General features: G+C 37.6%; 1 protein-coding gene across 1 annotated transcript in view; it reads left to right on the plus strand.

Moving 5' to 3' along the window:
- SEMA3E (semaphorin 3E) overlaps positions 1-26422 on the plus strand; it is a 126458-nt gene that overhangs the window by 92812 nt on the left and 7224 nt on the right. Inside the window, exons 6-14 of the mRNA XM_085083367.1 lie at positions 4776-4895; positions 5338-5480; positions 8266-8380; positions 8714-8783; positions 10083-10227; positions 14814-15036; positions 17706-17797; positions 18954-18995; positions 22094-22260. Coding sequence (XP_084939493.1) covers positions 4776-4895; positions 5338-5480; positions 8266-8380; positions 8714-8783; positions 10083-10227; positions 14814-15036; positions 17706-17797; positions 18954-18995; positions 22094-22260 — 1117 coding nt within the window. The remainder of the gene's footprint in view (positions 1-4775; positions 4896-5337; positions 5481-8265; positions 8381-8713; positions 8784-10082; positions 10228-14813; positions 15037-17705; positions 17798-18953; positions 18996-22093; positions 22261-26422) is intronic.

Here is a 26422-nt window from a genome sequence, read left to right on the forward strand (position 1 = left end):
TACCCCGTGACAGGAGATGATAACTACACCATGCACCCTTCAGGACTGGTCTTCCAGTCTATCCTCCAATACTTGGAAGTTTAATTCTTCTCCATGCACTTCAATTTTCTTAGCAAGTGAGATCTGCTCCTAGTATGCAGTCAGCACGATCTTGGAGGCTAAACCCTGAAGATGTCTCCACTCTCCGATGCAGATTCAGCCAATGTGCATGTTCTTGAAAAGGTTTTATGCAAACCTGTTAGCAAAGACCACCCCAGCACCTTCCTCCTAAGGAAATTATTCAAAACCTGCCCCTCACATTAACAGCACCTACACCAGCATGGCCAGTGAATAACAGTGAGGATTAGGCTAACAGGAAAACTACATACCTCTCATACAGGTTTAAAAGCTTTTAAAGTCTTGATCTTGAAAAATCATTTGCACCATAACTAATTAGGACCAGATTTAGCTGGATTAATTTAGGAAGAAAGATAATCCCTTGTTCTGCATCTCTTCATGTGTTTCAACACAAGAGTTAAAATACCAGCTTCAAGAAAACAACAGTTCGTGACTTGGCTTTAAAATGAAAAATCTGTGCTGTTGTAAGCATTATTGTAGGTTATCTGACCCACTGGTGAAGTAGCTTGTGATGAATTCCTCAATATATGAACAATCAATTAATTTATTGCCAGCATCAGGAAACAGAATGGAAGTTGGATGGCAGACAGGCTGAATAAAATGTTTATGTTTGGCTCAAAGGTATATAAAACTTTTGGACTTTTATTCCTAATGAACTCCACCATCTGCTTTCAATAGCCAAAACTATTTTTGATACCAGATCATGCACACTGATTAACTTAGACCACACTAGCTCTTGAAAGCTGAGGAATTAGTTTATGTCCACGTATTCTTACCTGCAATATATCAGAAGTAAGTAGTGAAAAACTTAAACTACATCTGAGTAGGTTAATATCCAGGGAATCAATTCCAAAAATATTTTCTGCTTTTACAGTTTTAAAAGTTAGGTATTTCTGTCTTTTCTTTTGCTCTAGACAAAAATATTTCTCTCAAAATAAAAGACAAATACTTGAGTGATGGTAAATACAAATATATTAAGTATTAGTTTATCAGTCAAACAATAGGGTTTTGGTTTTTTTTTTTTTTTTTAATTTGCTGTTTTCATACTGCCAAAAGTATCACTTGCTAACGTGAATTAATCTTCTGATTTTAGTTGTCATGTGAGTAATAATTGACTGGCAGTCAAAGAAATGCATGAAAGGTGCAGCTCATGCTCTACTCATTACGTTCTAATCCTTTATTCATAAGATGAATTTTCCATTTTACACAAAAAAGACTGCTGATGAATAATAGCTTGTGTTTGCATTACCTTCCAATTTGAAGCAAGTGCACAAAACATGACACCTTTAAGGTAGTAGCAGCTTATTTACAAAAATCTTTTGTACAAGTAATTTAAATGCTTCAATCTGTTTTGCTTTGGACTTGTCACCTAGGAATATTGAAGGATTTAGAAAAAAGTTTGTATTTTAATTTGTTTATACTTTGTCTTAAGGAAAGGGCAAACATAAAGGTGTTTTTAAACATTCACTGTTGAATTGTGATGTATTTGCTTGCTTGAAAAGAATGCTAACTAAAAAGTGTATGTGTATCACTTGAGCTAAAACTGGTCTTTGAGGTCCATGGGAGCTTTTTGTTTGCTTAAATAAGGAAAGGAGAAACTTTTTATTCTTTTTATAGCATGATTAACCAGGCTGTGTCAAGACTTAAATTTTATCAATTAATTTGTCAAATACATGTGAAGCTGAGATTAGACTGGAAGAGGAGAGGACTGGTGAATGTTGCTGAAGTTACTCAGTTGATATTTCAGTGGAAGGTAGAGGTTAGCCACTGTGATGTGCAGCAGTATAAAACCCTGCCACCAAGGCAGGAGTGAGTTGATATGTAATAGTACCTTTTAAATGGAGGAGAAAAGAGTAGAAGTCTCTCCAGAATTTTTCAAGCCTCAATCTTAAATTGTCTCTAAATCTGGAATTGGTCAGCACCTGTAAAAACCTAGCAGTGTTCAAGATTTGTAACTTGCATTTAAACAAAAGACTATTGAAAAGGACAAGAAAAGATCCTTTTAGTGTCAGAAGTGCAAAATATCTCAGAATTAGGTTGAATGTTTTTGTGCTATTTGACAGTCACACTTGTGAGTACTGTCCCATTGCTGTTCTTAGGTGAAGTAATCTGTCTGGTCACACATGATACTTCTATTTAGTTTAGCAACAGTTCAGGGTAAAAATCAGGTTTAATTTCTGTATCTGTAAAATATCTTTCATGGAACAATACCCATCCAGGACTGGAGTTCCATTTTCTCCCCTCAGGATCTCACAGGTTATCAGTGATAACTCCTTCAGTATGCGGCAGAATGCCACTCCAGCCATTTAGTTCTTTATACTAACATTTTATACCTATGTCAAACAGAAGGAATAGACTTCAAATACAAACTTGGAACATCTGGACTTACAGATGTCAATTTTGATCACTGGCAATATGTGACGAATCATTTACCCTGTGTTTATGCATTTTTCAAGATTCTCTAGTGTTGAAAAGATAAAATATCCCATTTTACATTACACATCATGAAAAATAATAGGAATACCAGCCAGTCTGATATATTTTTCCAACAGAATTCCTAAAGGGGGGACATATACTAATGTAATTCATTAATTAGGGTTGTGAAGATTGTTTGGAACATTATAAAGATACTGGCAAATTCTGTGGTTTAAGCAGCTCTGTGCTGTTAAAAAAATAAAGTTCTCTATTTGTTTTGGGCAACCTTAACTTCTACAGATGCTATAATTTATACTTATTTTTTACTTCACTTGCCAATATTTTACACTAAATCATGGTCATGTATTTTTCCAGGGCGATATCCATTCTGTATATGATGAAGCCTAAGGCAAAACTTTGCTCAGCTCTGGCTCGACAGAGGTGTTTGAAACAGCCCCAGCTGCCAAACTATTAACTTTTCAGAGTAATCATTCACAAATATGCCACCATTCAATTCATATGTTTCTCTTGAAAGAAGCAAAATTCACACTTTGAGGGAGACCTGCAAACAAACTTCTTGCTTTCTGTTATAATCTTTTATAAATGCCTGCAAACATTATTTGGATGCATCAGTCATGTTTATTTTGATTAGACGGCAGGAAGCTATGTCACTGAAGCCTCCACTCAGATTAGCCTCAAACTGGAAATAATTTATTTCTCTCTCCTTGAGCAGTTTAATTCTTTGTGCTATTTTTAGGGTAAGGATGCCACCTAGTGACAATAGCTGCTTCTTAAATTGGACCTAAAAGTTTTCTAATGCAAGTCCACAAGGATATGAAACATGTTATTGTTAATGCTTGGTCTCTTAAGGGGAATAGTGTCCATACATAACTGAAAGGTAGAATTATTGATGGTATTTTGCCAAGGTAAAATATATCCAATATCACAATTTTAGATGGGTCAGAGATAGGCTTGATATTTGAACATATCAAATTGTGCCTATATACATATATATATTCAACAGTTTCTGTTAATCAGTGTATTATTTATAAATTTTCTGATGTTTGCTTAATTTTTGAATATTATCTAAATCCTTTGAAAATGAGACCCAATTCCTGTTTCCATAAATTTTTCAAGAAATATTGATAACCAGTTGTGGAGAATGGATGAAGCCTCAAGTTCTGTCTCTATGCTGGTGAATATTTCAATGCTATGAAAACAAGTTGTTGCTGGACCAGAGAGAAATAGTGCCTTTTTTTCTATCTACTTGACATGGAAGCCCCTCACCCAGCAAGTTATTCCCAAACTGTAGTTATTCCAGGTGAAGTGGAACAGCTCCAGTAGGCTGACTGGGAAAAACTCCTTTAGCCTAATAAACCTTGTGCTTGTTTATAAGAATAATTTCTAGGGTAGCAGGTACTGCTTCTTTCCTCTCCAGCTGGGGAGATAGCTGCATCCAGCCCTCTGGTGTTTTCAGTATGTCTGTTTTTTTCAGGCATGTTGTCCACAGAGCTAGATTTCATAATTCTGCTCAGGAAAGACTCCTATGTTTGAGTTCCAGTCTGTGGATTAGGTTATGGTTTAGCCTTGAGCTGTAACCACGCAGTGTAGCCCAAATCAGTAGTTTGGTCCATCTAACACGATCCTTAGCACTGTGTTCTCTGAAAACTGTTGCTGTGTTTTGTTTGATTTTCTGACCCCTGTTATTTTTAGCTCCTTATAAACCCTGCATATCCCTTCCAGTTCTAGAACCAGGCAATTTGTTGCTTCTTATTAGCAAGACCAGGGCCCATCTGGAACTTCTCAACAGCAAATCACTGGTCAGTGTCTTTGCACTGGTGAAGATTTAAGTACCAACTCATTTTTCCCAGGGCTAGGCACTAACTGGAGTGCAGTGAGATCTTTAACTGAGGAGCCTGATGTGTCAGATGTTATTGGGGCAGACGTGGATAGATGTTAATGGAACACCTTCATGTTCCCTGTGTGAATCTGTCTTGTCAAGTCAGTTTTGAAAATGAGACCACGACCCATAAAATTTAAAATTCTTGTCCTCATCCTCATCCAACTGCAAATTCTGCACTGCTGTTAGAAACAACCTCCATGTGCTCTTCAGACTGCATTAAACTCACCTTCTTCCATCAATTTGAGCAAATACTAATGAGCCATGTTTATAATGTGGTGCCTTACATGTGTAATGAAATTAGTGTTTCATTTTGGGGTTTTTTTTAATGTCTGGTCTGCAGGTGGTGAACTTTTTACTGGTCTCTACAGCGACTACTGGGGAAGAGATGCTGCTCTGTTTCGCACCATGAGCCGCATGGCTCATCTTCGCACTGAGCCTGACAATGAGCGCCTGCTGAAAGGTATGGCAAGGAGAAGGAGCTAAAACCAGAGCTGTTTCAGAGGACTGGACAATTTCTGATTTGCATGGGATCAGAGATTGCTACGCAAATGTTAGTGTCGGATTTTAGCCTAATTCAAATTAAAATATACAAAACGCAGAGAGTGGGATTGGAAAATGGTCTTTTGCACAAATATAAAGGAATATTAGTTTGTCAGTTGGAGGTATAAAAATACTTCAACATTAATGCATTCCACATGTTCTGTAGATACCCACCAAATATATATATATATTTTTTTTTTTTACTATTTCTATCACCCAATTGCCCTTACATAGCTCTCTGACTGACAGGTCCCTTACCTCTAGTTTTATTTTTTGTTTGATATCAGCTGATTTTAAGGCATGAAGAAAATAAGGCAATATTTTAATAACTGGATTCAATTAATTTTTGATTTTTTTTAAAGAACCAAAATTCGTCGGCTCATACATGATTCCTGACAATGAAGACCACGACGATAACAAAGTATATTTCTTCTTTACTGAAAAAGCTTTAGAAGCTGAGACAAGCACTCATGCCATATATACCAGAGTGGGACGTGTCTGTGCGGTAAGATCCTTTCTCTGATTCCCCAGCAACATGAAGAAAGAAGCATGTTCCTTTCTTTGGTCCTTCTCCCCCAGGCAGATATGGTATCTGTTAGTCCACATGAGACTAAGTTATAGGTCTGAATGAAAACCCTACATCTAAACAGACTCAGGAATGTTAAAATTCACAAGTTACCCAAAATCTGGGCTTAAGGATGAACTTTGCTGGGAGATATAGGCAAAGTTCAGACATGTTGTTATTCAAGTCCATTGCTCTTCGTGCTGATCTGTGGTGACAGGAGCAGCAGTTGCCCACAGGACTCTCTTACCATTCCCATTCCCAGTTCAGATCAGGGTTCCATCACCCTTTGTAGTGCCTGTAGGTCCAGGGCCTCCTGCAGCTGTCACAGCTGACTCAAAGTCCCCTCACACTCTGGGTGACTGGAGCAGCCCAGCCATCAGTCCTGTCTGATTTTTCTCTTGCTTCCTATTCTCTCTGTAAGGGCTGAATTAACTTTATGCAGGGTCATTAGATTTCCTATCAGACAACTGGATGGGGCAAGAGGCAATGGGCACAGAGAGAAACACATGAAATTCCATCAGAATGTCAGAAATACTTTTTTTTTATTGCCAGGTGGTTGAACACCGACACAGGTTACCCAGAGTCTCAATCTTTGGACATGCTCAGATCCTGACTGGACACAGGCCTGAGCAATTTACTGAGAAACTAACTCAAAGTAACTTACTTTGAGCAGGACAGTGGGACTAGATGATCTCCAGAAGTCCCTGCCAAATTCAATTCTTCATAGAATGGTTTGCATTGGAAGGGACCTTAAAAATCAACTAGTTCCAACCTCCCTGCTGTGCGTAGGGACACCTGCGTTTCTGTAAATTTTGAAAACCTCTTTCTGTTGCAAGAATGACAAGAAAGATGCAATGCTAAGCATCTATAGAGTGCTTTATAAATTGTAGCAAATTAATATTTTCATTTCATCTTTCATATCTCTTCTTAGCAACTAATAAAAATCATACAGATAGGAAATTAGAACAAATGATTGATTGTCCAACAAATTATTATCACAGATAGGCTTAAGTTTTACCCGGAGTGGAAAAGTCATGAGAAAAGAATTTGCTTCCCTCTACTGTCCTGCTAGATCTCCCCTTTCCCTCTCAGGCCATCCTCCTGGTATGTTGGTCTCATCTCTTTTTGGCTCCCTGGCCCCACACACAAGAGGGAGATCTCAGGCAGTTGCTGGAGAGTAGCACTGCTAACATATGATCTCCCAGCTGCCCATATTGTTGCTCTCTAAACACTAATGAATTTTGGGTGCATTCCTTTTCTGATAACCAGCTACTGCAAGGCTGATGAGATGAGCTCTCCCATTCACACTGGGACTACATCTGCTTGATTAAAGGAAGGAAAGAGAAGGTTATTTCTTAACATCTGATTTGGTCTCAAAAAAAAAAAAAGTTTGTATTCCCCCTCCTAACTGTAGGGGATACCTTCCTAAAACTATTGGGCAAAGAGCAACATACAAGTTAATTATTTTCTGCAACCTCAGTGTATGGTATTTGTCACATATGCTCACCAGCATACTGCCCCTTAAACTTTCTTGGGTACTCATGTATAACTTAAAAACATCTCGTATATGCAAAGTACCAAAATGTAGCCTCAGACATTAATGTTCACAAAGCTACTTGGCTTTTTGGATTTCAGCCTGCATCAAGATCCAGAGTGGAATTCTTTGGCTTATGTTCTGAATATATGTGGCTTAATAGATTATTTTAATAGTTCTCTCTACTCTGCAAGATATCCACCTGGAAGTCTTATCTCTAGCCGTGGGTTAAACCAAAATCCCACAGACCTTTCTCTTCCACTTCTCCAAAACTTATCTGGCCATTAACTCCACAGTTGTATGTCATAATTCAGATTTGATTTAGTGAACACAAAAAATAGCTGGCTGATGATTCAAGAACTGGCTTTTTTACCCCAGCTTTTACATTTTCATCTGAGCTGTAACAGGTTTTGCAACACAGAGGCATCTACTCTGCATATTTCTGCATTTCTGAGGAAAACAGATCACTGTTTGTGAGAGTCTTGCAAGCCAATTGCAGACCCATCCACAGCCAGTTACACAGGTCATGAATATAACACCACAGACTGAGGATGCTACCTAAAGGTTACAAAACCTGATTGCTAAGTACTACTAAGTGTTCCCTCTTCTTGAAAGTCCCAGCTGTTGCAAGAGCAAGAAAAAGATGAGACAGCCACAGTGAGGCAGGTGTTATTTAAAGTTGTTGAGAAACTATTACAAAAGCATGTAAATAATTGCTTCAGACTTGCCCCAACTCCACCAGCTCTATAGATAGATTCAGGGCTTCAGTTTCCAAATGCTTTGAACTAACCCAGCATGAGCTCTTAAAGCAAAGCTAAACTTCAGTCATGTTCTCAGTATATCTAGTTTGCAAAAATGACCAATAAGAAAAAAAGCTTTAGTATATCTAGTTTGCAAAAATGAGCAATAATAAAAAGCTTTACAACAGCTGTATAGCTAACACTATCCAGGGATGTGGTACAGAATTAAAAAATTCTTATGAAACCACAGATCTTAATGAGACCTGGACTTGATCAGTGCAATCCTACTTGAAAACTGACTCCAGAGAAATAATACTAGTAATAGACATGTGGTTTGAAATGGATGCTTTTGGCATTAGAAGATACAATGAGCAGCTAATTCATCAGACATGTTTGTGCTTCTAGACTTACTCATTCAAATTCCCACTGGCATTTGTTTCTCTCCACACAGAATGACATGGGAGGCCAGCGAATGCTCGTCAACAAATGGACCACTTTCCTGAAAACCAGGCTGGTTTGCTCTGTGCCTGGGAGAAATGGAATTGATACACATTTTGATGAATTAGGTAAATATCCTAGACTGCAACAAACTTAAAACCCTGGAAAAAACACGTACCTTCATGATAACACATCTTACTCTCAAATACTGTATTCATTATCAGGGAATGGTGGTTAGTGTTGTTTCCAATGAAAATGAAGTTCTATACATATGGAGATGTCTATCATCAAGTACTCCTTTATGTATTGCATTGGTTTTAAATATTGCTTTTAAAATCTGTATGCAATTAAATGGAATAAATGAGTAAAATAAGATTATGCTTTTAACAATCAATGAATTTTATTTGGGAGGGCTAAGAAAAGTAGGTTTTTATCAATAACATTGAATTTCCATTTTACAGAAGATGTGTTTTTGCTGCAAACTCGTGATAACAAAAATCCAGTGATATTTGGCCTCTTCAACACTACGAGGTAAACAACTAGAAGAAATAAGAGCAGCCATAAATGAATGTTTGAACAGTCTATTAAAGAGAGAGAAGCTGCATGATATATATCCCTTAGCAAATATATAGCAAACAGTTTAATCTCAGTTCTATTCACAGTGGGCTTCTTTGTTAATGTAAAAACTGCTCTATAACACTCAGGGGCTTGAAGTCTCATTCAGTGATTCAGTGTATCTGGATCACAAATTAATTAAATGTTTCTCAGCTTGACAATTTCCTATGCCAAAGTGTGTGCACTCCTGCATGCTTATAAGAACAGCATCTCAGAGCCACCTGTCTTCCTTTCAGAGCTCCACTGTAATTCAAGGTTAAGTAGAGAGCAGCTTAAATTTCTATTAACCTCTCAGTGGAGCCTAAAGCATCAGCTGTGATGTTGCTCTGGCCTTCTCTTCCTTTTCCTCTGCAGCCTAGTTCAAATGCAAGCACACAGTACTCTCAGCTTGAAAATCCAGCTGTTAGTTTAGGATGTAACTGGTAGAAAAGAACACCTCTGCTTTTACCAGTTCTTCTGATTTACTTTGTTTTTTAAATAAAAAAAGGCAGATCTGGTCCTCTAGGGGTACAGACCCCTGGCATTTCCTGCTGCCTCTCCATGCCAGTAGAGAAAGGTGGGCACCTAATTAAAATTATCTGGATCACCTTCTGCAGTCTGCAGGAATAATTTCTCTGTAGACAGCACTGTTGTTCCTTAAAAAAAAGAAAAAAAATCAATCGCTTTTCTGGAAAAAAACAAAATTTAAAAATAAAGTAGGACTTTTATCTGGATTGATCTACATATAGTGATCTTCTGATCTAACTAATGATGCCAACCAACGTTCCCATTCTATGCAAAAAAGACTCATTTTAGGACTGTTTATTTTAATCAGCATTGGTTGGTTCCCATCTTTCCAATAAAAAACAGTAGGAAAAAATGTTAGAGAAAAAAAATGATTAATTGTTTAAGTCACTAATCAAAGACATACAGAATCTGAGTTCAGTCTGCTGGGCTTCCTCTGTATTTCTAAACAAGTAATTTAGAGTTTGTGTACACCATCATCAAATTTTGGCATAACAACACAGGGCTTCCTTGGAGAAATGCTATGAATATAAACACATTAAAGAGCATTGGATGCAGTACTTAGAAGAAAAACATATAGGAAAGAATAAGTAGTGTTTTCTCCCTGATTACTGTTGAAATGTGACTATTTTTAATTACACAATAATGCCAGTATTATATGGACAGAATATGACATATTGTTTAATAATGCCTTAAAATTTTACTTCATAGCAATATCTTTCGAGGATATGCTATATGTGTTTACCACATGGCAAGTGTCCGAGCAGCTTTCAATGGACCATATGCCCATAAAGAAGGACCTGAATACCACTGGGCTCTCTATGAAAGAAAAGTACCTTATCCTAGACCTGGTTCAGTAAGTACTACCTATTTTCCATTGCTTTGCTATGTAAATGATTTCAGAAAGAAAAGCAGACTGCAGCTAATGTACAAATCTTCCTGACTTTACAGTCCAGGATATATTCCTTTGAGTGTCTACATACTCCAGCATTTCTGGTAAAGTGTGGAATGGCTCAGCAGTAGGTTTAATCAAGTACTAGAATCATACACTTCCAAAAGGAAAATAGTAGGATTAAGTAAATAAGATTTTTCAAAATCATGTTGGGACATGAATTTATCAACTTTGTGTAAAGGTCCTAAAGTCCCCAAATTAGGACCCCAAGCAAGAGGGATAGAAAGATGAAGGAGATGAGTCAGGTGCTGCATTCAGAAACAGTGGTGCATAACCTGTGAAGAAACCTCATTTTCTTTTTTATGTCTGCTGAAACCAGGATGTTTAATGAGTGTTAAAGGAAGGAAAAAAAAAAACCACCCAAAAAACAAGAGAATCCACTGTTTCAAGGTCAGGTGGTTCTGATTCCTTTTTTCCACCTCATTTCCAAAAAGGATCAAATTTGAATACTTCTGTAATTTAGATCAATGCGCAGGTTAGAAATGAGACATATTTTAATAAAAGTAACTAATCAGAATAAATGTGTTTGTAGATATGGAGCAAATTCTCCATCATTCAAAGTCCTTCACTCAAGATTGGTTCTTTCTGGAAGCAATGGTCTGGCACCCTCAGAATTTATTGATTTCCTTTCAGACATCACAGAGTGAGATTTTACTACCCTTCAATCAGGTTCCTGAGCTTATCAGCATTCTTGTTCTGTACCCTTTACAAAGAATATGAAAATATTAAAACAACATTGTAAAAAAATCAGACTCAGAAAAGTCATTCATATTCTTTGTTATTTTTCACACAAGTTTCCTTATAAACAGATTTTTTTCCCAATGGATGTAAACTGAAGGAAAGAAACAAGACGTATTTTGAAAATGCAATTAAATGGGAATTACTGTAGTGAGTGCTCAGCAACTATAGAGGTGCTGTCATGTAGAGAGTTGTTCCTGTCAGGCACTCAGATTTCTGGAGGAAATCACAAACTCATGACTCAAGAGACAAGCAATTATCTTCTACAAGGAATTCCTAATTTCTATGTTGATTTCTCAAGGGCATCACAAGTAATCTACACCTCAAGCCCTTGTTTCAGTCTCTTTTTAGGTGTTAGTGCAGTTCCTGTGCCAGGACTCCCACATCCCCACTCAGGGGTGAGGAGAACACCCACTGATGCAGGTAGATGTCTTTGCATTGCAGGGCTCATCACCATCTCACAGAACAGCACAGCCAGGAGGAGCTCCCACCTGGCCATGTCAGGATAACTCGGGGAAGCACAACATCCAGGATTTCTTTTTTTGCCCTGTACCTTTTGGGATTAGAGCTACATACCCACCCGTGGCAATTGTCATGTGCTGCAAAGCTGCTCTTGTTTACACTCATGAAGGTCTAGCCCTTGTCATGTCAGCATTGGGCAGACTTCTAACTCTGAGAGAAGACATTTCTAATAGCTGTTTGGCTAAATCCCCTCTCAGTTTTCACACTTCACCTCTTAATCTCCTCTCATTTTAGGGGCTCACTCTCTTGAGTTTAAAGGTGGAATAAACAGTTGCTGGCCAATCCTTTCAGTGCTGTTTTCCCTTTGCTAACTGAATCTGTATTCCTTTTATACTGAAACCAATCACTTCCATAAATAAATATTACATACAATTCCTTTATCATTGAATCTCAGGAATGAGAGGTGAAAAGCCTTATTAGTTTATCTACTCCATTCCAGTGTAGCCTTTCTCCCTGCAGTATGATTTCAAATGCATGTCCTTTCTCATTTTAAATTAATTATTTTAAATTAATGTTTTTCTCTGCTTCCCTTGGGGTTACAAACTTAAGTGAAAATGTAGAAGCAGATGCCCCAAAATAGAGATTATTTAGGATTAAACATTATGAATATGATTTGACCATCTTGGCCAATGAGTTTCCCCCGTAGCTCTGTTGACATAATACCAATTTTTTTTTTTTGTTTGTTTGGCATCAATTGAAATAATTTGTATTGAGTCGGGATAGAAAATCAGATGAATAAATTACCATGTTTTGGGAATGTTGGGAAATTGCATTCAAAGGAATTATTGGTTTCATATTTGATATTTTGTATAGCAAATATATGGGTTTTGCAATTTTACCAAATAATGAGACAGTGCCATGTATAGGTTGCAGAATAGCTGTATATTTTGCAAATATGATATGATCCAAGTTCTTTAAGTGGTATTCATTTTTTTACCAGGCAGTAGAACACCTCACATGTGTTATTTGGACTAGCATTAAACACAGGCATGAATTAAATATTAATGACTGCAGTTATTACACTGATATCTCCTAGCGCCGAAGATTAAATGGTCTCTTTTTGGCAAGAAGGAGAGAACACTGAGCCAGCTCTTCAGCAAGGTTGACAATGATTTGTACAAAGGCTGCCCTAAATTCCACTTGCTTTCAATGCTTCTCTTTCTTGGCCACATTTGGGTCAAAGTAAACTGTCACCTCCCCAAAAGGCAAGGTATAGGAGCTGAAAAAGGAGCAGAAGAGTGCAAGTAATTTCCCAATATCATGGAACAAATTAGCTGAAGAAACAGGTTTCTCCTGAGTGCTAATAGATTTAACCATGGTTTTCTTTATATGTTGCAGAGCACAGCAGAGGCTGAAGTAGATGGCTCTGCCAGCTAACACACCATGAATTGGTTGATGTTTACCTACTAATTTAGGGCAGAGTTTAGAGGTCTTTTCAATGTTTATCCAGTAGCAGGAAGAGAAAGTGTGTTTCAGGCTGCAGCCAAGTGTTAGGTTTCACACTTCAAAGAATGTGCAGCATGCTGGTAAACTGAATCCCACTACCTTTCCCATTACAGGAGTGACAGTGACAAGAGGCCAGAAATAACCTACTGTTGGGCATGTCTGAGAGTCAGCACTCATTGATCTTAGGTATTGAATGAGTAAAGAATAAGTCTACAAGGAATGAGAGTAGAGCTTAAAGCTAAATAAACAGAAAGCCACTGTTAAGAGTCACACAGGTTCTGACAGACTCCACAGCCCTCTGCCATAATCTCTGCTGGTTCTTTTAGCTCATTTAGGCTGTGTTGCTTCTGGAAATGACATCAGTTACATCAAAAGTGGTGTTGATAGATTTCAGAGATGGCTGCATCTACTGTTTCCTTTCTAGGCTACTTGATTTTATTTAATTAAAATGAAAAGCCTGTGAATGATTATTTTTATTAAATCTCTTCAGGACTAGAATTTTGCAAAGGGGACCTGGCAATGCCTATTCACTTGAAGTGCTGTGCAGTGCATGGGAAGCAGAAGCTTAGCCTGTCTTCATGCTCCAGCTCTGTCTCTTTATTGCGAACAGGTGGTGAAATTCCATCACTGGGTTGATTAGACAATTACTTTTAAGTCAACACTGAACAAATACTTTCCTGTAGCTAAGCCCAAAAAGTGGAAACAAACATTGCCCCACTTGACAAGTGCAGGAGTTTGTTATTGTCAATTACAGTTGACCACAAGTTTAAAATTACTGTTTCCAGTAAACATAAGGAGTATTTTATTTCATTTTATTGATTGAAAAATCCAATTTAAATAGAGAAAGGCTGCTACTGTGGCTTTGCTTGAAATGCTTCTTAAAACCACATTGTCTTCTGAATAACTGGAGAAAGTAAATGGTTACTGAGATATTTCCAGCTTGATCATAAATGGTTTCAATTAGACATCATGGAACAAATTGGAAATGTAGAATCTGTGTTCAGTTGGGAAACACTATCTTGTTCACAAAGCATCCTAAAATTAACTTCTCTCTTTAACACATTAAATTATCTCTAATTGCACATTTGACTGAAGGAGTAAGCCTCTTTTAATCAGTCATTGACATAAAGTTTATTTGCTTTGCAAACTGGTAGATTGATCAATGCAAACATTGGTATTTGAAGCTAAACTGTGATATATAATACTGTCATCGGGAGTCAGGAATTAGAATCAAACATAATACTGTTAGAATGCCTGAAATCAAGAATTACTGCTCCTGATGGCATAATTTTTAAGTGTGCTTGGTTTCTGATGGTAATACATTTTGCAATCAAAAAATAATAAGACTAGGGATTGATTTCAAGCATTAGTGTTTTGCTGACTTTGCATGCTTGTGTCTCTACTGGGACAGGAAGCCCCTTCCTTCTTGCTCTGTCAATGGCCATTTCAATTATATCTTCAATGTGAATTTGGGGGAGACATAAATACTATGGCTTTTGTCAAAATAAAAGCATTAGTCTTTCTCCTGATCTTAGTATGCCAAAGAGGGAGGAACTCTTTCATTCTAAACATGGCAATGCCAAGGCACTGTTCAGCTTTTCCTTTCTTCTCGAGCTTAATAATCCACACATGTATAAAATAGAGTTCACTGTCCCAGTTCCCACTGTGGTCTTCTGTGCATGTTTTTAGGTTGGGTTTTCTGTAGCCTTGTCTGAGAGCATGACCCACTTCTGATGATTTCTTGGGCAAGCCTTCAGGCTAATCTGTGTTCTGTGTTTCTGCAGTGTGCCAGCAAGGTGAACGGCGGGCTGTACACCACCACTAAAGACTACCCTGATGAAGCTGTCCACTTTGCCAGGAGTCATCCACTGATGTATCAGCCCATCAGGCCTGTTCATAAGAGACCAATACTAGTTAAAACAGATGGAAAGTACAATCTTAAACAAATAGCAGTGGACAGAGTGGAAGCTGAAGATGGGCAATATGATGTTTTGTTCATTGGCACAGGTAAATAAAGAAAGCAAGGGAGAATTTTTGCATTTAAAATTTAGTAAGTTGTTTTGGTTTTTTTTCTCCAGGATGAAGCAAGTCAGTGCAAGATTCCTTTTTAACAATTTTTCTTTTCATGCCTGTACCAGTTGTCACCTTACAGAGGATGTTAGTCATTCTAGACATGTGCTTCACTGTGGTACTAACATTGTATAGGAAATCTATGGTAGGGTAATATTGAAAGACTAGCAAGAGAAACAAGTGTAGGATTCCATTTTAATTTCTTTTCTTTTCAAACAAGAACAGTAAAATAAATTGCGGAACAACTGTCCTTATTTTTTAAACTTCAGAACACAGTCATGTATTTGAGCTGAAACCTGGAGACCTGAGAGAAAAAAAGGTGATACAATTTCCAAAAATATCAAGTTATTGGCTTTATTCCACAGTTTCTTTTCCCCAGTTCTGGAGACACCAAGTCTATCTGATACCATTAAAAAAGAAACTGCCAGCTTCCAGATTTGGGTTACAACACAGCTCAAGGAAGGAAGGAGGAAATGCCCAGTTTAAAAAAACCCAAACCCCAAAAAAACCTGTTAGAAGTTTCCTGCCAGGTTTTCTTGTCTTTCTTCTGTGCCATTTTATTAAAATATAGAGAGCTTGTTTGACAGAAATTTCAGACAACTTCCAAACAAACACAGTTAAGGAAAAATATAACACATACCTGCATTAAATCTAAGAAAGCAGAGAAAAAATAGATACTCTAATGGCATTTGAAAAATAAGAAACACTTAAGAAAACAAGAGGAATGGCTGGAACTAGACAAGACTTTAGTCGCATGTAATCTGTCTGGAAAAAATCCAAAGATTCTTACATTCACATTTAATCAATTTAACAACAGGAGTGGTATCACAAATCATTTTGACCATTTTGTATAGGAAAGCAGTTCCAGTGAGTTATTTTTACTAATGAAATTCCTCTGATAAGTACATTTCAGTGCTGAGAACATTCAAAAAAAGCATATCCATAGAATAGCAAAGTCTTATTTATATTAGTGTTGTTTTCTAAGGTTTTAAATGGCCTCAGTATGGTTTTGGTAATGGACTTACTGTGTTCTGTAAAACATTGTACCATGTGTCACTTATTTCTGTACAGCAGATTTTACAATCATTCCTACCTTCTTCATATTTTCTACTTGCATTTCTGATGGAGAATATTCTTGTACAAATCAAATATTGTTGTACACAAGGCATCTGTTCAGCAAAGGTGAATCCTAAGGGGTTTAGGTGTGTGCTTTAGAGCTGTGCTGGATTGGCACCCAACAGCTGCCTGGTGTTCTCAAGCTGTCTGATCTCAGGTGACAAGGAATTCCTGCAAAAGGATTTAGGTTTCAGAAACTCTGAAATGAAACCTGCAATCTCTATTCCAGCAAAGCTCCCATCAGAAAACTCTTTGCTTCTTTGGGCAAGATTACTTTAGTAAGGGTTGATGTATATTTTTTAATCCCAGTCAGACTCCTGCTGTGTAACATAAGTAAGCAGCATTTACAGCTGAGCAAGTTTCCTTAGGCCAGCAGTGCAGGTTGGAAAGGTTCATCAAAGGCAAAGTCTGAACATCACAGCTTTCACTTGTCTGTCAGCAGGATTTGAAGAGGGACTTACTTAGGAAAATCAGAGCTCAGAATACAAATTCTTTTCACTGTTCTACTACAAAATGGTTGCCTTTGAGTGCATATTCTCTTTGAAAAATGCTGTATGACCCCAGTTTAATGGTTCCTCTTTTTGTTTCACCCTTTGATCTTTTGCTGTACATTTTCCCCAGTACTTCCCTGCTTAATATTTCCCCTGTAAATCAAAGGTGACTGAAAGTAAGAGAAGAAAGGAAGTGATATTTGCCATTGTTGATGACAGATTTTCAGATTAAGGACAGCAAGGCTTTTCTATTAATAGCCAGCAAGGGAAAACCAAAGTGGTGGAAGACCAGATGTTATTTGTGTGTTTTAATTTCCTGCAAGAATTGCAGTGACAGAGAGGTTGATAAATCAAAATCCAGTGTGCCTTAGTCTTTTTGAATGTGCGTCTTATATTTTGGTTCATCTCCCTTTGATCAACACCTTCAGTTCAACACAGCCCAGTGTTTCCCTAGAGGAGGGTGAGAATTGTGCACAATGAACCTCTGAAGGTTTTTGTAGTCTTGCCTGGGGGAAGGGAGCTGCTATCAGCAATTAAGGATATTAGTAGTTTCCTGTCTAATGTAAACACTCAGATCCTATAATTAAAGCTACTTTACACTTGCTTGCCTCAATGCACTAAGCTTCCACCTACTCCCATTTATTTTTCTGAAATGTCGTTCCCCTCTATGATCCTTTTGCTGTCCACAAGGGGTTATGACTCAGCATTTGAAAAATACAATTAATTATGTATCTTACAAATGTCTAAGTTGACTCTTCTTCGACAGGGACAAATTGTCATATATTTAATTTTCTAAGATTATGAATCCTCATTAGTGACAGCAGTATGCAACTATATTTTCATGTTTATAAATTTCAATCCATTATCAATTTGAAGAAATAATTTCAGGTATTTGAAGGCCATATAAATGTTTCAACCAATCATAACCTTTACTTTTGGTTTTTGTTTTTTTGTTTTGTTTTGGTTTTTTTGTTTTTTTTATTTTAATTTTATTTCCAGATAATGGTATTGTGCTAAAAGTCATAACAATTTACAATCAAGAGACAGAATCAATGGAAGAAGTAATTCTTGAAGAGCTGCAAGTATTCAAGGTGAACTGTGCTGTATATGAAGTCTTAAATTTTTTTCAGAATTAAAATGTCTAAAAAAAAAATCTGAGGATAGTCAAATATGTAATACCTCTGTGCAAAAAATTTTCTAATCATCTAGTAATTTTATGACAGGAAACCTTCATTTTCAAATGAACTTTTTCTAATGGCCTAACTACCAAAGCATGTTGAAGCAAATCATGACTAGTGCCTTTCTATTTATGTGCTTGGACATTGTGGTCCGACTTTTAATTAGAAACTTATTGGATTTTGTTTAATTTTCCCTCATTTCCAATTAAGTAATTAAAAGAGTATAACTGCACACATGAAAATGTGCCTACTGAAATCTTGGAAAATTAAATGAGGTCCAGATAGAAAAAGCATGGTCCTCAGGAAGAGTGAATCATTTAATCTGTCTCTAAAACAGGCAAACCTGAGTCCTAGTGAGGCAGAACTCCATTCTGCTAAAGAATAACCTATGACTAAAACTTGGTGTTTGGCATGTGACAAAGCTAATATAATCAAATTCTCTTACTTAGTATTCTCATCATGTCATATTGGTCACATAAAGGAGAAGGCTAACTTGCTTCAAACCATAGGGAAAATCTAATATCAAGAGTTAGACATTTAAATCTGGTGCCTGAATTTAGGCAGTGTAACTATTGACTTGTTGCCTGGGGGGAAAATCACAGAATTTGCCCTTCTTGATAAAGCTGGTTTTCAACAGAACTATGAGGGGCAATGTATTGCTCAAAGAGATCTGAGCAGAGGGCAGAGAGGACAATGGTAAAAGCAGGAATTCCTGCTATTTTTATCTTATCTTCAATGAATGTTTTGTTATAAAGAACATTCCACTTATCACTCTCAAGCAGGACAAAAGAGATTCAGTGGTGGCAAAAGCTAATGTCATGTTTGACAGGGAAATTGCAGTGTTCCTGTAGCTTTGATAATCCTGAATTAAGTGTTGGAGGGTGGTTTCTAAATAAAGTGTTTTAAAGCAATACTTCTGAAAGTCACAATTTCCTTACATGTTTCTTAAAGAAAGGATCTATCAAAGGAGAATGTAATAAGTAAATATCAATTCTATTTTACCTGATTTATTGTCGTAGCAAAATGATATTCTTTTTTTCTAAGCAAGCAAATATTTCCTATTTTTTAGATGCCAGTTCCTATTATTTCTATGGAAATCTCTTCAAAAAGGGTAAGTATTTTACACGTTTGAAATGTGATGATTGTGACTCAAATGTAAGGAAACTGCATGGAGGTAGATGCTTAGACAGATAGGCAGATGTGCACCATCTATAATGAGATCTGGTTGGATACATGTAATCCTTCTGTAATATAATGCCTTTATATAATTCAATTCTAATGTTAAATATCCTTAGTTCACAATATCACACTTATCAAAGCAAGTAAATACCAATGTGTTTCATAAGTTACTGTCATACTAATCACAGTAGGGATTAGCTTGGTGGATATGGCAATTCACAGAAAAGTTCTTTGTTGATAAATGTGGACAGACTTGAGCACCATGAGGATATCAGTGCAAAAAGAGCCTTGCTGGCTCTCCCACATATTCAATGGCCCTGTAGGGCTGTTTGGCTCTGAGTCCTTTTGAGTTTCTGCAAATTTCTGCTGATATAAACACCCAATTTATTAGTCTTGTGGGTAGATTCTCATCCATATCATATCATCATATCATCTCAGCATGGAGCCATTATAAACATCCGAGGACAGTTATGTCTCAATGTTAAACATGTCCAACGATTATGTTAGACATCCGGTGTGATGTAGGTGCACAGAAACAGTGAAACACAAGTCACAAAGAATGAAAACTGCATTAGGGGGTGTGAGTGTGCCTCAAAAGGTTCTTTGAGTCTTGACGTCTAATCAACTCACATTCTTCCTGTAGGTAATGCAAAAAGTCAAAGTCCTCTGATGGTAATTCAGAGGAGGATTTGGGTCTAAGTATTTTGAATTATTTCCTGCATCAATCTTTTCCTATGAAAAAAAGATTGTGAAAGCAGCTCTTGAGACTGGATTATCTAACACTGCACCTAAGTGATTATTTGGAGAAAGACTCGCTGTCTTCAGGTTTTTGCCTTACTTTAACTCTTAATCAATTGTCATGGTTAAAGGGTTGCATTAATAGAGTAAAAAGGAGATATTATAAAAATTGAAGAAGCATTCCTCCATTACATCCATATCCCAAGAGAGCTGCTGAGTCTACTAATTCAAGGTATATCTGGAAAATCTGGAAAGAACTGTAAAAAAGCCACCAAAGTAATCCAGTTGCTGAAGAACAAAACTTCTTGTGAGAAGTAAAAGTTGCCTAACTTTTTCAAGATACCAAAGAGAAGACAGAGAGAACAGGAGAGTTATATATATTTTACTTTGTGAAGTAACTTTCTACTGTGTGTATGAGGATTCTTAAACATTGTTGGCAAAGCAATGTCAGATTAAATAACCAAGATCAGCTTGCTGAATGTAAATAAACTTATTGTTGAAATAGGATACAGTTTTCTGATACTGAAAAAAATTAAATGCTGGAATAAGTGTAATGGACAGGGTTGGCACCAAGTGTTTTCTCTTTAAAATCAGCAGAAATATAACTTTGTTGATCATATGTCAAAAAATAAATGTAACTTGAGCATTTTTGCTGCTCTCTTTTGAACTTGGAGTTACTGAGCCTTTGAAGACCTCCTTGCTGCCTGTGTCTCCATATCCTTATGACACTGACCAGTCTTCACCAAGTCATGGTACAATAAAATATCACATTTCAGGGCTGAGCTAGTTATCTGCAGAGGCTGGGAAAGAATGTTCTTTGATGTTCAGTTGGCTAGATATCAGATGCTTCTTTTCTCTCTTCTGATGTATCAAAACTTAGAGGAGTCTTTACCCCTGCTAAAAGATGAAAGAGAAAATCCCATCTTGTGTGTCTCATCGAAGGTGTTAGTAATGTCTTCTGGGACAATCACGCTGCAGCCTTTGCAGACAAATTCCCCTCAAACAAGTATCCTAGGTTTTCTCTTCATTCCAGTTGGCAGATTGAGTTCCTGCTACTATCATCTGGTTTATCTCACCAGAAAAATTCTTCAAGCATTGCTGTAACCAGCCTCTCCTAGTTTCTTCCCCTGGCACCTCTGATATTTAAATTTCTGTGATCTAAAGAGATATGAGAGGTATAACAAGGAACAAGAATGGACTATCAGGATTAAAATTTATATTTTGTGATAGCCTAAATGAGGTGTCAATATTTTCTAGCTTTAAGTAATTTTAAAATACCAGATTTTGAAAGCTTGGTTGATGAGTAGGAATTATGGACTAAATTTGGGCCATTGGAATGAGCACAGCTTAGGAATCCTTCTTCTGACTGGTAAAACTGTGGAAGTGAGCTGTGCATAAGCAGTTTCTATTGTAGCACACAGTGCATATTTCTGTGTTCATAAAATTTGCATTCATCAGCAACAAGACTTTTTCTCAAATTCCTGTAAATTCAAGCTATTCTCTTCTGAATTTATTGTGCCAGCATCTGAAGAATTATATCTGTCTTCTGATTCGAAAAGGACATCTATGAGAACTCAAATGATTCAAGTAGTCAATACTAATGCTGAGAAACCCCACCCAAACCCTGCAAATAAATATTAAAGAAGAAGATAGTGACCAGTGAATTTGTAAGGAATGGCTGCTCAGCAACAGGAAAAAATTAAATGTCTGTTCTGTCTATCTATCTGTCTATCTATTTATCGATCTTATCTCCTGTGCACTGAGGTATTATAGAAATCATAGCACTACTGTGCATGGAAATATGTGACCATATTGTAAGTAGACATATAGAGAGTTTAAAGTTACTTGAAAACTCCCATTTTAAAATTGAGTTTGCTTATAACCCTTGCATATTTGAACTTCTTTGTTTAAAGTCTTTTATGTCAAGTTGGGGGTTTTTTTGCAGATCAGTTAGGTGACAGACAAGTGTAAAGAGGGAGGCACTGGAAAATATCTCGAAAAAGAGAGAAGGAACATAAACACTTGCCTATTCAAACACAAAGCTGAAACTTCAGAAGCAAGGAAACGCCAAAATAAACTTGTTAATTTTACCTTCTGTCTGCTTCCCTTTCCTCAGTAGGAGAGTTTAATCTGTAATCAGATATTTTCCTACAGAGTAATTCTGCCTCCCTCAGGTCACAGGCTGGATGCACAACCGGCCAGCAACCATAATTCTAAAAATTTTAGTAGCTGCATCGGGAAGAGAAGTTTTAGTGGACATTCTAGCAATCCTATCCTGTGTCCTTTCTGCAGCAACAGCTGTATGTGGGATCCGAGTCAGTCATAGCCCAAGTGAAGTTCCACCAGTGTGACATGTATGGCACAGCCTGCGCCGACTGCTGCCTCGCCCGGGATCCCTACTGCGCCTGGGATGGCATCTCCTGCTCCCGCTACTTCCCCACGGGAGTGCAGGCTAAGAGGTGAGAGCTGGCCTTTCTCTGAGGTGCTTTTTGCAAAATATCTGCGTCAACTGTTTCTGCTGCAACACAGAGTACTTCATATCTCAGCCTCACACATATCATTGAGCAGTGAACTGTCTGAAGAGCTGCTAATTTATCAGCGTAACCTTAGGGGATTGCAAGGAGCCAGATTCACAGGATGGCATCAGCTGGGGTGCCAGGAATAGTTTTATGACTGAAGCTAAGTTGCTTCGTAATTATTTGCATTACACTGCAAAGCTTAATTTCCTTAAACATCTTTTCAAGTCTTTGCAACATCAGAGGCCTAGTCTGGTGGTATTTTACAGCAAGTATAACGCACTCCAATAAGTATATCACACTCCAGTATTACATACAACAGAATTTCTAAAAAAAACCCAAAGAAGAATCTTTGTTAATAGACACATACCTTCACCATCTAAAATCACAGAGTTTCTGCAAAAGCGAAGTTTTGACTTAGGTTTTCTGCAGTGTATTGAAAGGAAAAGTTACTCTTGAGGTCAGTTAAAAGCATAAACCTAATTTGGGTGCTTTAATTCTTCCTTATGGAGACTATTGCCCTTCACTTATTGGTGGTTCTTGACCTTCGCTCTTTCATGCAATGATTTCCCATACACCTATTATCCTCCCTTTCCACTCAAACCCAGGTTCTGAAATTCAGCAGATCAAGTATCTAACCATGCATGTTTTAATCCAGACCTTGTCACAAAATTAGTCAGCTTTGCCACCTAGAGAAAGCAATTTCTTACCTGAGTCAGCAAAAATTTGATAATGTATAATTCAAATCCTTTCTGTAGCTTTTTTTGCAATTACTGGTTCTAAAAATATGTCCCTATTTATATTAGACCTACCAGGACTACAAGATTGAATTGAATAAATTCCAGAGGGAGTTTTGAAAACTGGTGGAGGTGGTTCAGTCCAAACCAAGCCATATTATCCCAAATGTATTATTTTTTCTTAGGGAAAATCAGAAAGGTGGGGCTTTGTATTTATTTATTTTTCATCCTGCACATCTTGTCTTTCCATGAACCTGGATGCACTCAAACAAATGCAGGCTGACTATTGTCAGGCAGAACAGCCATTTCTATAGATTTCTATAAAAGATAACTAATGTAGTCGTGTTGCCTGTGGTAACATCACTTTTTGGATGAGGTACCTTTAAAGGTACAAATGAGAAACACAGTCTATGACTCAGCATGATTAAGAATCTCTTGGATTTACTGCACTAAGGCATAGGTTAAACCAAGTAGGAAACCTACACTGCTTTTACAAAAAGGATTGCATAGTTTTCTCATGCCTCTTGTGAATAGACCTAAAGGGAACAAGTGGGCTCTGGTTGTCTGCTCAGGGTGAGATGAGCCTGGTTAAAGTTATTAGACCTCAGATTAAGAAAGATGAGCAGCTATATATTGGGCCAGGGAGATTAATGTCCTACAGTATAAGTAGAAATTGGATTATCATAAAGATAAAGCATATGGATTACTCATCTAATGATGTAAAAGCCATTTGGGAAGGAGGAGGGGGCTTAAAAATTTCCCAGCAGCCTTTAATTCGCTAGCTGCATCACCATTTATGTTGTGCAGGCCACTTGTTGTCTAAGAAATGATAAGAGAAACTCACTGAGGCCTGGACTCTGTTGTACATGTTTCTCACCGAAGACAATTTCCAGAGCAGCAGCCTTTAAGTTCCCTGAAAATGCATTTATCCAGGGTGGAGTGATAGGGGCAGCACCCGAGGTACCTTCCTGTGCCTTACCTCCCCAGCATGTAGCAGGTCAGCCTCTAAAAGAAGAAAAAACTGCTGCTATCTCCCTCCTTCTCTTAAGATAAGCACTGTGGCAGTGGAGAAGGGATTTGCACTCAATTGAATGCTCTTGAAGACTGCAAAACTTGTTTTACATATAGGAGCTTGGGGAGCAGCCAGCAAGACCAACAGTGTTGAGAGGCATGCATGGCATTTGCTTTGTTCACTTTAGTCACAGCTGAAGCTCAAAGCATTTTAAATTTAAGACCTTACACTAACTGTGTAGTACTTGGAGAAGCAGGGAGGGGTGCTAGGGACATGTGTGTTGAAGTTGTTTCAAGTTGCTTCCTGTCAGGTACCAGGTGAAGAGTGCTACTGGAAAAGGCAGGCTGCAGTAGAAAGCATAGAGTTTTCTGCTGTCAAGTGGCACTGAGCAGGTGATTACCCTGCCATGGCTTCCTTGGACTCCAAAATGAATTAATGCCACATCCCAGAACATCCATGTCTTAATCTGGTTTTGTCTCAGAGCTCCAGGTTTCTGCTCAAGCTGTGCACAGTAAAAAAAGTAATGTGAGTGCAAGGGGCATTGGAGAGCACTTGTTTCTCCTGCTCCTGACATCCCTTCCTTCACTGGAGTCATGGAGTTGTGCCTTACATTGCAACACACTTGAAATGGCCTGAATGCCACCTCTATCAGCTCAAATGTGGCACTTATGCTGTACATTTAGGTGTACTTTTGATTTGTAAGAGCAGTGTTGCTAGTGAGTAAGGGCACTACTCAGAGCTCTCTTTTTAATTCAAGTCCTACTGGTGAAGAGTTGCATTAGGGCAGGGATGCACAAAATGTCTTTCCCACTTTGATCAACATGCTGTCTGCTTTAGATCCTGATGCCTCCAAGGTATAGCAAGTGTTTAGAGAAACATTAAATAGAAATCTGTAAACTAAGGCATGTAACGGATTTAGAGAGAAGTGAAGCATAAATGCAAAACCTCTCTGCTTGGCATCTGGTATTAATTTTTCAAATGGTTAAAGTCTATAATTCTTTGTACATGCATAGCCTGGATAACTAATTAAGTGTAGGATTTAATTAAGGAAAAATAAAAACTGAGTTTGAAATCTCATATCTTGATGCTGGCAGCCCAGCACACCACAATTCCATGGTAATTACAGGTGTGTGGCTCCTGCATACTGCAAATACCTCAGATGCCAGAAGGAATTTCTATTGCATTCAAATTTCATGAAGTGCACTTGAGAAAGCAGAGGTCCGGGACTTAAATGTTTCAGTTCACTATTAGCTCTGCAATCTCAGTTAGGCAGGTTCAATTTTTATCTAAATAAGCACTAAATTCTGCAAGTGAGATTCTTTGCTGTTCCAGCTCACCATCCAGGCTGAAGAAAATCTGAAGTAATTTTAAAATGTTTTTGAGCTTGGGTAGGTCTAGTGTGATTCTTTAGCTAATTTTTGGAAGCTGACAGTCACTCTCCTGCCTCCTCTCCCTCTCTGGCTTCTTTCTCCATCACTCACTCCACCAGCAAGCATGGAGTCTACAGATTTACTTACGCAAACCACAGTGGTGCTTTTTCTTCCCAAGACTTTTTGACTTTGCCTCATATATTTCTGGGAAATGATAAAGAAAAGTGATAATGATGGTGATGGTGATAATGATGATGATGACTGTATTGCCTTCTTTCAGTTCATTTCTACCAGGTTCCTGAAAGCAGAGGGTTAAAGGTTGAAATCTAAATTCATTAAATTATTGATTACAAAAGACACTTTCCTATATTCAGTACATTTGTTAATCATTGAAAATTGTCCCTTACAGTAATTTACCTCAGGGATTGTCTGATACTCTGTTATTCACAGAATTCTAAGTAAAATAATTTCTAAGAAAAAAATTTAAAAATACCAGGCTTATGTCAGTATTTGTGAAATGAGTTTATCTCCCACCATCTCCCTCTCTTTCAGCACCTCCCCCCATTTTTTCCTTCTATTAAAAAAAAATAGCAAGTGAAGGCAGTTGTGTCTTCCCTTGTCTTCATAGTCACAACAGTAAAATTTCATCAAACAAACATTACTTTTACTTTAATGATTCTGACAACTGGAGAAATAACCCTGTTTTACAGGCCTAGGATTTTTTTAGCTCTACAATGATCTTAAGGAACTGAAGAGTAAATAGAAAATGCCTGCTACCTGTCCTGTTCCTGCTAGATAGGGCTGTTGGACCTGACAGCAGCAGGGTTGTCTTGTTTGTTTTTTTTCAAGGCTAATGCATATCCTATAGTGTTTATGTCTATTTGTGCAGGAGAATGTATTTTTTAAGTAATCTACAAACACAGACCTGCACACCTGGTGACAGCATTTATCAGCACTGACACTACACGTTGCAATAACTCCCAGGG

The sequence above is a fragment of the Lichenostomus cassidix genome, chromosome 1Aa (assembly GCF_008360975.1).
Source record: "Lichenostomus cassidix isolate B80296 chromosome 1Aa, HeHo_3.0, whole genome shotgun sequence".
Classification (NCBI taxonomy): Eukaryota; Metazoa; Chordata; class Aves; order Passeriformes; family Meliphagidae; genus Lichenostomus; species Lichenostomus cassidix.